The sequence below is a fragment of the Callionymus lyra genome, chromosome 5 (assembly GCF_982586985.1).
Source record: "Callionymus lyra chromosome 5, fCalLyr1.hap1.1, whole genome shotgun sequence".
NCBI lineage: Eukaryota > Metazoa > Chordata > Actinopteri > Syngnathiformes > Callionymidae > Callionymus > Callionymus lyra.
Window position 1 is genome coordinate 8,897,072 of NC_141822.1, and position 13,290 is coordinate 8,910,361.

General features: G+C 35.6%; 1 protein-coding gene across 1 annotated transcript; it reads left to right on the top strand.

Annotated features, from left to right (window-relative positions):
* Positions 1 to 581: 581 nt before the first annotated feature.
* lhx3 (LIM homeobox 3) lies at positions 582 to 10,887 on the top strand. Its single transcript, XM_087792435.1, has 6 exons — positions 582 to 651; positions 4,565 to 4,736; positions 5,681 to 5,883; positions 6,948 to 7,099; positions 8,640 to 8,811; positions 9,916 to 10,887. Exons 1-6 carry the CDS (start codon positions 582 to 584, stop codon positions 10,344 to 10,346), a joined length of 1,200 nt encoding a protein of 399 aa, XP_087648561.1. The 3' UTR covers positions 10,347 to 10,887.
* The last annotated feature ends 2,403 nt before the right edge of the window (positions 10,888 to 13,290 follow it).

Below are 13,290 nucleotides of genomic sequence, written 5' to 3' on the forward strand. Positions count from 1 at the left end.
TTCCTGCCTTCCTCGCTGCACATGAGGAGCAGTTGTCGTGTTGATATCGACTGAACATAACGGCCTCAGACTCTTGTATATCATTAACGGGTCCTGGTCTATATTTAACCTAAACAATAGAAAGACGCAGCGATGGAAACGCTCGCCAACAATGGCAGGAGGCAATGCGCAATTGTGCGTCATTGTGCGCCCTGAAAAGACGGACACGTGCAACACAACACACATAAAAAAAAAGAGGAGGGTGTGTGTGCGTGTGCGTGCGAGACACACGCCTCCTGACTGTTTTAGAGAAACTCCCCCTTTTTTCAGCACCGTGGACAGATCCACGCCGCAGCTCCCCCGCAGGGCTCAGTGTCTGAAGTGAAGTCCGAGGGTCGCACACTTCGGTCTCTGCCCCCCCGTCCTCCCTTCCTCCTTAGGATCCGCAACTTTTTTTTTTTTTTTTTTGCGTGAAAGCCAAACTTTCCAAAGCCAAACTTGGAGGATAACAACAAAAAAAACAAAAAAATCAGCGGGAGATTTGATTCCTTTTTTTTTTTTATTATTTGCTGCTCGACTATTTTTTGGAATCGACCGACAAGATGTTGCTGGAGCATCCGGGCTCGAGTTGTCAAAACACGGCGAGTTTCTCCAGATACACCGGAGGCCAAGGTAAAGAGCGCCACTTTTTTTTGGGGGTGTTTAAAAAAAAAAGAAGCGTTATATTGGGCGTGTAATCGCCGGGCTGACAGCCGTGAAACTGTTTAATGGCTTCTCTGATTCATGACTTCATGTTAAGGATCCACCAGACTTCCCCTTTTTTTGCGCCGTTGAGAATGCGTAATGAGCCGTCATTGTTGCGCGACAGCTGTTGCCTCTTTCCACGCTTGTCATCGAGAACCGGGCTGCGGCCTACGGTTGCCTCTATTTTTTTTCTTGACAGCCTGACAGCGCAAAGAGTTGTTTTTTTTTTAAAACCTTCTCCTATATACCATTCCACTGACCACACAAAAAAAGATCAACAAGTGTCACGTTGCTGCCGCGACAGGTGGAACACCTGCTGTTACCATGGCGACATCTTACGACTCATGCGTAAAATGTTCACTTCAAGAACCGACATCTTGATTTAAAAAGAGAAGAAAACTAACTTCTTTAATACTTATTTAAAAAACCTTAATGGAAACATTTTTTTTGTTCGATTCATGGCTTCAATTATAAAATAGTAAAATAAATGTATTTAAGTCAATATTGCGTTTTTCCCTCTATTTTGAAGGGGAAAACTAAAAATGAAGGATTGATTTTGGATTCGTCAGCAAGGCCCCCACGACCACTCGCCGTGATTTCCCCAGGCGCTCTTTTGTGCCGAAGATCAGTGTCAATAAAATTCATTGGGGTTCTGGCCCGATCAACATGTTATCGAACAGTTCTCTCGCCCCTAAAACAAACAGTTGTCGCCGAGAGGGACGTGATCAGCGAGTGCAAGTGTTTAAAAAAAAACATGTATATTTAAAAAAATATATATATATATTAAAAGGTTGGAAAAAAACATTTCGGAAATGGGAGAACGTTTATTTTCGACTAAAATAATTGCAATAAAACGTCATCGATTTGTGCCTGATCAATATCAATTCAGTTTATCAACTAAAAATAATTAAAATTAACTTTTTTTTACTTTTCAAAGTCGGTTCTTTAGTTATTTTTTAAACAGTCCAAAATAAATGTTATCTAATAATATAGTACAAAACAGCCCACGGAAGTCCAAGGCGTCCTCTGCGTCGGTACCACCCATGTCCGCCCCCTATTCGTCATCTTCAGGTTCTGATCTTAATCTCTCGTCACCTGGAAACGGCGCATGTGTATAATCTCGTGCATCAAAAAAAACCACACACAAAACCAGTCTTCTCCAAGGTCCGCCGGCCATTTTAAAGGATATACCTCAGGTTAAAGTTTGCATGCGTGTCTGCGTAAATCATGCGTAATGGACGATTGCGGTGAGACCCCAAAAGAGGCCCCGAATAATGCAGACATGCTTCTGGCGCTGCTGACGCACAGCGAGGAGCTGCGGGAAGGTAATGCAGGATAAAAAATACATAAATTTTTTAGATTAATCGAAAATGGACATTTCTTGATTTATTAGTGCATGTTATTGTGTATGGATTATTAAAACAACACCGTAAGTACATCACAAATTAAGAAATATTAAGAAATATATTAAGTTATATTTGTTTCTACAAAACTATTATACTTGCCGACTTACTTAAAACAAGTTTATTTTCTTAAGTTATATAACATGACGTGATCATTTAAAAGCCTACTACGATATTTAAACATTTTACAAGATAGATGAGGTTAAAATATACCGCATGTTAAAAAAAAACTTTTTATTATAAAGGGATCATCTTATATTTACGCATTAAAAATATAATTTACCCGTTTTACGTACAATTAATGCAAACATTAGTACTATATATTTTATTTCCAATGTATTTCATATAAATGTACATAAGGTTAAATGTAGTCAATGGCCGGACTATTAATATTAATATACGCGTTTGAACCAGTCAGTTCTAAATGTTGTTATATGATTATTTATAAAAATCTATTTGTAGCTGAATTTGTCTTTGTAATCCTGTGAGCAATTTATCGGTAAAAGCCTTATTTTTGCCATATCATGTGTCGCATCCATACATTAAAGCAAATTTAACTGAAATTGAAGGTATGGCGACTTCTATCTGATAGATACAATTACTTAATTTTGGGTTTAAATGTGAATAACATTAAATTGTTTTTCCTTATATTTTTCAACGCATAAAACGAATGTTTTAACCGTACGGTAATAACATCTCCAGCAACAAATCGACCTCAATTATCAATATCCTGTTGTGTTATCAGTTTTATCTTGATCTTTAAAATATTTAATTTATTGAATATTGTTTTGATTGTTTAAGCGCTTTGTGACCCTGGTCTGGAAAAGCGCTATACAAATAAAAATTACTTACTTACTTACTCAATTGAATGATCTTGCTTTGAAAATGATGGTTGACGTGTTTAATAGTAAATAGTTTGACAGAAAGTTTTTAAATCAAGTGTCAACGTTTCAAAGCAAATGTAGTGCAGCGATGGTTGCACCGCTTTTACGCATTGAAGACGCTTTTTTTTATTTAATCATTTTTTTCATTTGGTTGTATTTTTGGCATGTTAATACTTCAATTTCACCGGATTACATTTCTTATCAAAAGTGGTATCAAAAATCACATGCAACTTAAATAAATAAAATCAATTTTGTTGATATAGCTCCATCCTATAGTCACATGATAACTCGAGCAACTTCCGGGATGTGTCAGTGGCGCTAAGAGGCCGCAGCAGTAAATAAAGCATGAGCTGGACTCACCTGTTCTCTGCACCTGCTGCAACCTAATAGAAAGAAAATCATGTATTTTACATGAATCGTCACAAAACAATAGAGAAGCGATCCCTCGACCTGCTCCAGCATGAAGTGTTTCTTTTTAAATAAATCATGACGTGGCTAGAAAGCGACCTGATGGCTTTTGTGGGATTATTTCCTTGTTAATGTCTTATTATAGATGTGATTTATCTAAGGTTGTAGTAACAAAACTATGGTAACTATTTTAATCGTCACAATTATTTTCTTAATCTGTTAGTTGAACACACTTAGCACGTGTTCTCACTTAAAAAAAAAAAACATTTCTGGTATTTAAAATTGAAAGTGTATGTTTAAAATAAGGAGAAAGTCATTAAAATGATCATGGAAACTCAAATTAAATGTATATTTCGACATATAAAGGAATATCACACGTTTTGCATGACATCAAATTGTCAAAAATCAAGTAAATTATTTAAAAAAACGAACTAAAACTGGTAAAAATCACTGGTATTAAGTCGTTATTACATTCATACGTTGATGGAGCTCATGCAGGAGCAGATGCAAGTCATGCTTGTTCTTACTTTGTCCATTTTTTTCCATTTGTCATAACGTGCTTGATAATATAAGTACATAGTTTAATTACAATAAGAACGATTATACTATTATAATAAACAATAACAACCACAATGGTAATAATAATATTAATTGAAATAAGAATAAGAATAACGTGGGGATGCGTAAGAAGCTCATTTCAATTGCATTAAAAGCACAAACACATTTCGAATGTCTTAAATAAGAAAATAGGGTTTTTATTTATTTTAATTTTTTTATAAGAGAAAGTTGCAAAAACTATAAAAATATCCTACAATATTTGTTTGTTTTAACATTACAACCCATAATTAAAAAAATATATCGATAGCATTATATTCAAATATGAGTTTAGTAAATAACTATGGCTAAAAATGTACATTTTTTATTAATATTTTTGTGTTTAAAAAATACATTTAAAAATCAGTGACATTTAATTTATTATATTGTTTATCATTTGTGTTCTCGCCAAAAAACGAAACTTTGATGCGTTGTTTTCGAATGTTTGGACTCTCACCTGCGCCTCAGGAGCAGCTAATCGAACCCTGACGTGACAGGAGACGATGATCTGATGATCTGATGATCCTGATCGATTGCTTCTGTCTCCCGCAGAGATCCCCATGTGCGCGGGATGTAACCAGCACATCGTGGACCGGTTCATCCTCAAAGTCCTGGACCGTCACTGGCACAGCAAGTGTCTGAAGTGCAGCGACTGTCAGTCTCCGCTGGCGGACAAGTGCTTCAGCAGAGGAGAGAGTGTTTACTGCAAAGAAGACTTCTTCAAGTGAGTGTTGCACAAGAAACAAGTGGCCGCCATTAACGGTCCCCGGAAGGACGTAAAATGGCGCCAAATCATCTCACGATGGAGATATAATTTAATTTTTATTTGTTTCTTCAAATATATGTGACTTAGAAAATACAATAATACCAGTAGATGCCATTTAAGTTAAATATATATAAAGGAAAATAGTTCATTCCAGCTACAAGTGTTTGTCAATAATTGTAGTTAAAGGTATAAAATAAAGCTAAATTGAATGTCAAAGACACATAAAATATCAATTTTAAATTTGTATTCGATACATTTTATTTATCTTAATAAATAATATGATTTTTTAAAATGTCGTCTTGGTGTTGCTGCCGTTGCTAGCTGTTAGCCGTTAATACCTTTTTAAAAATAATAATTTATGAAAGTTACGAAGGTTTTTTTTTAGTGTTTTGAGTTAAAAAAAATGATCACCAACTATTATTATAATGATATGTGTAATAAATATTTTGCATTTGCCAATTTGTTGCTAGAAATTCACATTAACATGGTAAATATATATTGTTTACATATTGGCATGAACATCTATAATTCTCAGAACATATTTATTGTATTTTATTCCGATCAATACGTTTAAAACTGTTTAAACTCTTTAAGTAACAACAAAAAAGAAGACATTTTTGTTTAAGTAAACAAACACAGGTCCCATTGTTTTTCCAGATGTGCAATATGACATTTTGTGGATCAATTGTGAAATTATGAAATAATAATGCAGCTTAATATGCTTTACTTGTATGAATTAGATTTAAAATCGACAGAAAATTAAACAAACATAACAACAATTTATATTTATCATACCAAGCATTTCAGCTTTTGAATGTATGATCCATAAATAAGCTGTTATTTGATGAAAGTATCTCATATGATGCTTTTTATTGATGATAAATCTTTGAAATTCCCCAAAGGAGATTCGGGACCAAGTGCGCCGCATGTCAGCAGGGGATTCCACCCACCCAGGTCGTGAGGAGAGCACAGGACTTTGTTTACCACCTGCACTGTTTCGCCTGCATCGTGTGCAAGAGACAACTGGCCACGGGAGACGAGTATTACCTGATGGAGGACAGCAGGCTGGTGTGCAAGGCCGACTACGAGACCGCCAAACAGAGAGGTGAGATCATTTACACTCTACTACCTTGAAAAATGTGTATAGTTGATTAAATAAAAAAGAAACAACAATAATAGTGAAAAAAAACGTTAAATATTTTTGTTGGTTTGTGTCACAGTTTAAAATTATGTCCAAGAAGTATCTTTTAAAACAGATCTTTTAATATGTTGCATACAAACAGTGACGTTAAATAAACTAAACAACAGTTTTGTCTGTGCAAGAGTTTACATTCAAAAGCCACTGATGTTGCTGAATAAAGCAGAAAAAACATGATCAATTTGGTCATTTTTATCTTTAAATAAATGCAGATCTGCCTAAAACATACCATATTTTCTTGGGAAACACAGCTTTAACAGCTGATTTATGGATGATTAATTGCATCTTACTCCTTCATCTTCCAAATTAAACATCTGCTACATTATTCTGTGAGAATTTAAACTAAATATACAATTTAAAAAAAAAAGAAAGAATCAAATCTTTATATCTAAGTTATAGTTGCGTGGCATTGGATGCTGAAAAATTTGCTACACATTTGTGGATCAATATCATTGCTTATTTATTTTTGAATCAAAATAAGCCGGTGTTAGTTCATCACCTTCGTATCTTAATTATTTAAAACTGGTAACAGATGTTAATGGTCTGATAAATTAATATCAATTAATAATAAAACATCAGGTCACGTTTAAGATCCCTTTAAATAATCCCTCATGTTTTTTACACGCATCAGATCCTTTACGAGACACTCTTGACTGCTCCGTGAATTCCCAGAAGAGTGTGTTGCTGGTTGAATTTTTTATCTCCCCATCTGTTTGTTTGAATTTACTGCGCCCACACACACACACACACACACACACGAACCCTGTAATTTACGCCACCAAGTTAATGCAACTTTTCACCCAAAAAACCCACACATGGATTTAACTAATGAGAGGGCAGAGCATCCATTTACTTGATGGTCTTAATGTTTTTTTTTTGCTGATGATGTTTAGAACCTTCTGCAGTTCTGCCGCTGCTTTTGTGTGGATCTCGCCCCCGACTCTAACCACGTTTATCTCGCCATCTTTCAGAGGCCGACTCCACCGCGAAGAGACCCCGGACCACCATCACCGCGAAACAACTGGAAACCCTCAAGAACGCGTACAACAACTCGCCTAAACCCGCTCGCCACGTCCGGGAGCAGCTATCGTCGGAGACGGGTCTGGACATGCGGGTCGTGCAGGTAAAGTATATTATTGTCCATTAAAGGCTCCTCCATTAGTGTCCCGACTCCATTATCGGCCCTGTGGGTGAACTGGCACGAGCATATACTCTCTTAACAAGTGTGTGTGCGTCGGAAAGGGGGGGGAGGGATTTACGGCGAGTAAAAAAAAAAAATGGAAGTCCTCGTCCATGTCGGCGTGGTTTAAGTACGAGCTCGTTAACAATGCTAAGAGGGTCTCCTTCGCATATTGTTCCCTGTTGAGGCGCCGCATGCCAGTTGTTAGCCAGTGGCCGTATATATTGTTTTATTTGCAAGGACAAAAGTGGGGAAGAGGGCCACTAAAAGGCTGCTCATTATTCAGTAAAAGGAAAGAGGTGAAGAGGGTTAACTCTGGGAGGAATATCATTACGGAGCATGTAAAACTGCTTTTTGTGCCTTGTGAGTTAAATGGATTCATTTCCCTGCATGAATTTATTTACTTGATTACCTCTTTTCACACTGTTGGGAAGTCTCTTACATGTTTTTCTTGTTACCTAAAATACATGGATCTTATTAATGCATATGAAAACGTGATGAATAATTTCAGGGACGCTAACCTGTCTGTGAGAAGATCTAAAAATGTTAATTAAAACTGTGATTAATGTGGGTTTTCGGTGAAGCTGGGAGATTGTGTGTCAGACGAGAGTCTCTAAAAGTTTAAAGCACAGGTTAACCTCTGGGTTTCATTTTGTTAATGCTTAACAGCCTTACACGGCACATTAGAACATTTAAAATGTGTAAAAATATCTGCAAGAACTTAATGAATTATCTTCTCGTTTTTTTTGGTGTTATTTATCAAAAATGTAGGGTGGGAAATTAATCTTATCTTTAAATTACGTTTGAGAAATATGTGGGATTTTAAAATATACATATATATATTATACTTTCGTTATTTAGTTTCTCATTCACTTTCACATTTCACTTCCACCAGTATTGTGACGACGCTATTCCGCCAAATTTACACCTTTTTCAGCATTTGAAATATTAAATAACTAACTAAATAATAACAAGTCACCTCGAAAGATATTTTTTCAGTAACAACTAGTATACCTTAAATTACTTCTTTGATTAATGTCAAAAGGAAAATTAATTAAAATGTAATTGATCCAGAAAATGTATATTTAAAATGATTTATTTTCAACAGCACTTTTTATTTAACGTGCAAATATTCATTTGATTTTGTTAGTATTTATCTCGCTGTTTATATTTACTCAGCTGATGTTAAGCGTGAAACAGTATTGTGTGTTACAACTGGTAAAAGAAACCCAATACATCCTCTGTCCTCCAGTATCACAATATATCGTACTGTCGCCCCCTGCTTGTGTACAGCATCCATTATTAAACAAAATGTATTATTTATAAATCTTAAAAAAAGACAATTAAACAGAAATTATTTGATAATGAAACTTTAATATAATAGTAAAATAGTTTGATCGTAAGATTAAACAAAGAGAGAAAATGAAAATGAAAAGTAAAAGCTCACGATACCATCATTAACCTGTTCTTTCTTCTGTTCCAGGTCTGGTTTCAGAACCGGCGGGCGAAAGAGAAGCGCCTGAAGAAGGACGCGGGGCGACAACGGTGGGGTCAGTATTTCCGCAACATGAAGCGCTCGAGGGGAAGCTCCAAGTCGGACAAGGACAGCATCCAGGAAGAAGGCATGGACAGTGACGCGGAGGTCTCCTTCACAGGTAACGCTTCAATCTGTTTACAGTTATGTGGTGGAATCTTGAGTTTTGAAAAGATAAAAATACTCAAATGTAGTTAAATATTGAATTATTATCGTCACGCATATTGCAAAGGAGTGTGTGTTGTCAAGAATCTGGGTTTTTTTGACGCATGGTCAACGATACAATTTATTGTGATGTTGTAGTCACAAGGATATATGTGTAGTATTGTTGAGTACTTGACTCTGGTGTTGCAGAATTTACAGACCACATGACTCTTGATGAAGTCGTAACTGCTTTCATTTGTTTTGAAACCAAAATATGTCCAAACATCAGCTTTAAAAGCCAATAGAGTCGATTGTATCCTCTCGTCCTCAGTCATGGCCCAGATCTCGTGGGATTTTATTGTTACTTTAGCTGTGGAGGACGTGATGACTGCTGCTCACTAGTGACTGGATGTTTAATTGCAACCAAAAAATAATGTGGATACTTGTTTGCTAATTATTAGTTTAAAAAAATAAATAAGAATACATTTGTTTTACACAAATTTTATTCTACAATTAACCATGAAAGAATTGTGGTAAAATAAATGTGAAAGACCAAAAAAAGAGTTGAATATTGATATATTCTTATCTTGAAAATAAAACATTGTCATATATTAGTGTAGCAATATTTTGTCACACCCTTACATTTCAAAAATTAAATTCCAAGTCTAGCAATCTGTAAATACATAAAGCCGGTGGAGTCCACTGTATCCTCTCATCCTCAGTCGTCGCCAGGATGTGGCGGGATTTCAATGTTCTTTTAGTGGCGGACGAATATGATTGCTGTGAATTAGTGGCTGAAAGTTTTATAGCAACACACAAATTATGTGAATATTTTAATGGTAACTGTAAGTAAAAAAAAACGTGTTATTTTGTTATAAACACTTTATTGAAATATGAACCATACAATTAAATATTATTTGAAATCCAACAACAATTAAAACACAGTTTTTGATAAATATAGTGTACATTCCTCACACCCCTGATCGCAAATGTATTTTTGTTTAAAACACAAGTAAACAAACAGGTTTCTTGAGTTTTTTCTCGTCTAACAAAAGCTCTTTGTTTGTTTTTTCCCGAGCAGACGAGCCTCCGATGTCGGAGCTCAGTCACTCCAACGGGATCTACAGCAGCATGAACGAGTCGTCCCCGGCGATCGGGGGCCGTCAGGCGAGCAACAACCACAGCTCCTTCCCCCTGGAACACTCCGTCCTTCCCTCGCAGGACCAGTTCCACGACATCCGCTCCAACAGTCCGTACGGCCTCCCCACGTCACCGGGGTCTCTGCAGTCCCTGCCCCGACACCCGCCGCTCATCACCAGCCTGGTCTACCCGGACTCCGGCCTCTCCATCATGACCCAGGGCGGCGGCATCAACCCGGCGACCGTCAGGGTCTCCATGGGAACGGCCAACGGCCCCAGCTCCGACCTGTCCACCGGCAGCAGCGGCGGGTACCCGGACTTTCCGGCCAGTCCCGCGTCCTGGTTGGACGAAGTGGACCACGGACAGTTTTGATTGCGAAACGAACAGTTGGACCTGGATCTGGACTACGGACACAAAAAAACGATTGACAAAAAGCACTTGGCCTCAGCGTCGTAGCGTTCATGTACAGTAGAAGGTTTTCAGGTACCATGATAAGCTCTCAGAACCGTGAAGAACCCGCTCATCCAACCCTCCTTATTTATTCTTGCTTATTCTATTTTTTTTATTCAGGCGCAGAGTTCAGAGTCAGAGTCTTTAAATATCTGTTTGTTGCCAAATGTCTATATATATTTAACGTTTTGTCATCGTGGAGACTTTATTTTTATACACCCCCGTCCCCCCTATGTCCCCCCCGACTTCCTCCTGGTCTTGGACTGGAACTTGAGGACTTTCTCCACCAGGGATCTAAACTAAAAAATGTAGATGTCTGTCTTAATCGTCCGGTAACATCTATGCATTGGTGTGTTCTCAGATGTGTCTTCTGTACATGTTTGTTCATGTGGGAAAAAAATGTCTTATTTATTCTTTCTGGTTCCTGAACAGAACTTTAATAAATTTGTCACTGAAAACGTTTTATCTGGGGCGTCCATCGCGGTGAAACCAGAGCGAGCATCTGGCCGTCGACCAGGAAGAGAAACGGGGCGAGCGGAGAAATCCGATGCAGACGCAGCATCGGCTCCTCAATTCTGAGATTAGTGTCTCTTGTTTTGCTCAAACGCTCCCTTTGGGAAAGGCATCTCCAATCCATTAGCCCCGAGGATCAGGTGCCTCCTGTTGGTTTTCTCATTTATTCACGGGGGTTTCAATTAAGTAGATTAAAGGAGTGTTTGCATGGAAAAGTGTTTTTTTTTTTTTTTTTCTTCTCCTGAACATGATACAACTGGTGGATGTTCTAGTTTTATACTGAAGTACTACAGATCGGAATATTGATTGAATTTAATATTTCAAATGTTTTATATTTATTTCAATAATTTATTCTATAATTACACTAAATCATTTCCATATTAAAAGATTTAATTCGTTTTAATTTAATTAAAACAATAGAATATCTTCTCAATTATTATTTCTTTACACATAGAGTTTGACATTCTTATTCCAATAATTCCAAAATAAATTCACCAAATTCAATAGTTCTTTTTTCAATTTTTTGTCTTTTAAATTCAATAAAAATTCTGAAATGGCTCAAGTGTCAGCAACATTTTTATGTTGAATTAAACGGACTATGAATTAAAGTTTAATTCATTTGAATTAAATAATAAATCAATTAAATTAAATTAAATGTTCTATTTAATTTAGAACCTTTATTTTGAAATATTGGAATAATAACATCAAACTCTGAGTAAAAAATGGTTTTATATACATGTATATATATATATGATAATATATAATATTTTTTTTAATTCATGCATTTTACAGTAAATAAATCACTGAATTCAATTATTCAATATTTCAATCCAAAATTTCAATAGATAAATTATAGAATTTAATCATAAAAAAGTTTTAACATACAATAACGTGACAAGAGTTACAAGTAAAATTATGAACAATTACGACACATAGATGTACAAATAAAATGTACTATTCTTCTTTTTTCTTTTGGTTTGAATAACCATCTTTTTGTTTTACTCGCAAACTCAACAATTTTCTAAGTTTCTGTAAATACCCCAGTGATAAACACAATAGTGAAGATGGATCTTACTTCCTTTAATAAACTGAGATTTCTTATTCATTTTAAGTTTTAAGTTTTTTCTCCCAACCTTTTCCCGCCTCCTCCGATGACAGCGACTCGCTCCTCATGTTCCCGGGACAAGAAAAGGAATAACAAGCAGGATATTTGGCCGAATCCTCTCAGCGGAGTGACGGGTATCGCTGACGCCTCGCTGAAGCGACAGGTGTGCAACATGACCCGCGACACAAAAGGCAGAGAGAGAGAGTGAAGTGTTAAAAGCTCTGAGATAAACTTAAATAACCCAAGTTCTGTCTCCGGGACCAACACTGGAGCTGAGAACGACCTCCCAAAACACAGGCAGGTGTGGGAGTTCGGTGACCATCACCTGAACTTGGATTATCTAAATCCAGGCTTTCAGCTTCAGAATGAAATGAAGTGTTTGCAATTTGCAGGATGAGTTGTGTAGAAAAAAACCAAACCCTGAACAAATATTGGTGTTAAAAGACAATTGTGGGAAAGTTCATGATGTGGTGAAGGGTCAAACATTTTAGGATGATTATACTGAGTTCATACAACCTTCAGACACTATTATAATACAAGTAAATTACTTAAACCTTTATTGAATATTAAAAAAAAAGATTAATTAAGAGCATACAAACTCTAATTCAATATATATATATATATATATATATATATAGTTTTTTTTACAATGTACTGTATTGTTTATACTGCACTATATCTCTAAAACAAAATAAATTAAATTTAGATTTTGTAAGGGTAGTTTTCTCATATTTTATAGTTATAATACAATATAATATAATATAATATAATATAATATAATATAATATAATATAATATAATATAATATAATATAATATAATATAATATAATATAATATTATATAATATAATATAATGTTATGTAATGTAATATAATATAATGTAATGTAATATAATATAATATAATATAATATAATATAATATAATATAATATAATATAATATAATATAATATAATATAATATAATATTGTGTTATAATTATTTATAGTTAAAAAAGTTTCTAAACAGGAACTCGACAATAATGATGTCATCATGCTAATGCTAACAGCTAACGGGACAGGAAGCAATAGAAAAGTATTAAGAAGAAATGGAAGGAAAGTTGAGGGGAAAACAGGATAAAGATTGAGAAAGAAAGCGACTGGGATGTATGACTAGGTAAGATATTATTTTCTGTTGGTTAATGACTTGTTTTTGAGCAGTCTAATGTTTCACTGGCTCCCTTTGCTAGCTAGTTAGCATAGTAGCATG

Coding starts and splice junctions, on each gene's coding strand:
- lhx3 (XM_087792435.1), top strand. CDS start 582: ATGTTGCTGGAGCATCCGGGCTCGAGTTGTCAAAACACGGCGAGTTTC. Junction 7,100..8,639: donor TGGACATGCGGGTCGTGCAG/GTAAAGTATATT, acceptor CTTCTGTTCCAG/GTCTGGTTTCAGAACCGGCG. Junction 8,812..9,915: donor CGCGGAGGTCTCCTTCACAG/GTAACGCTTCAA, acceptor TTTCCCGAGCAG/ACGAGCCTCCGATGTCGGAG.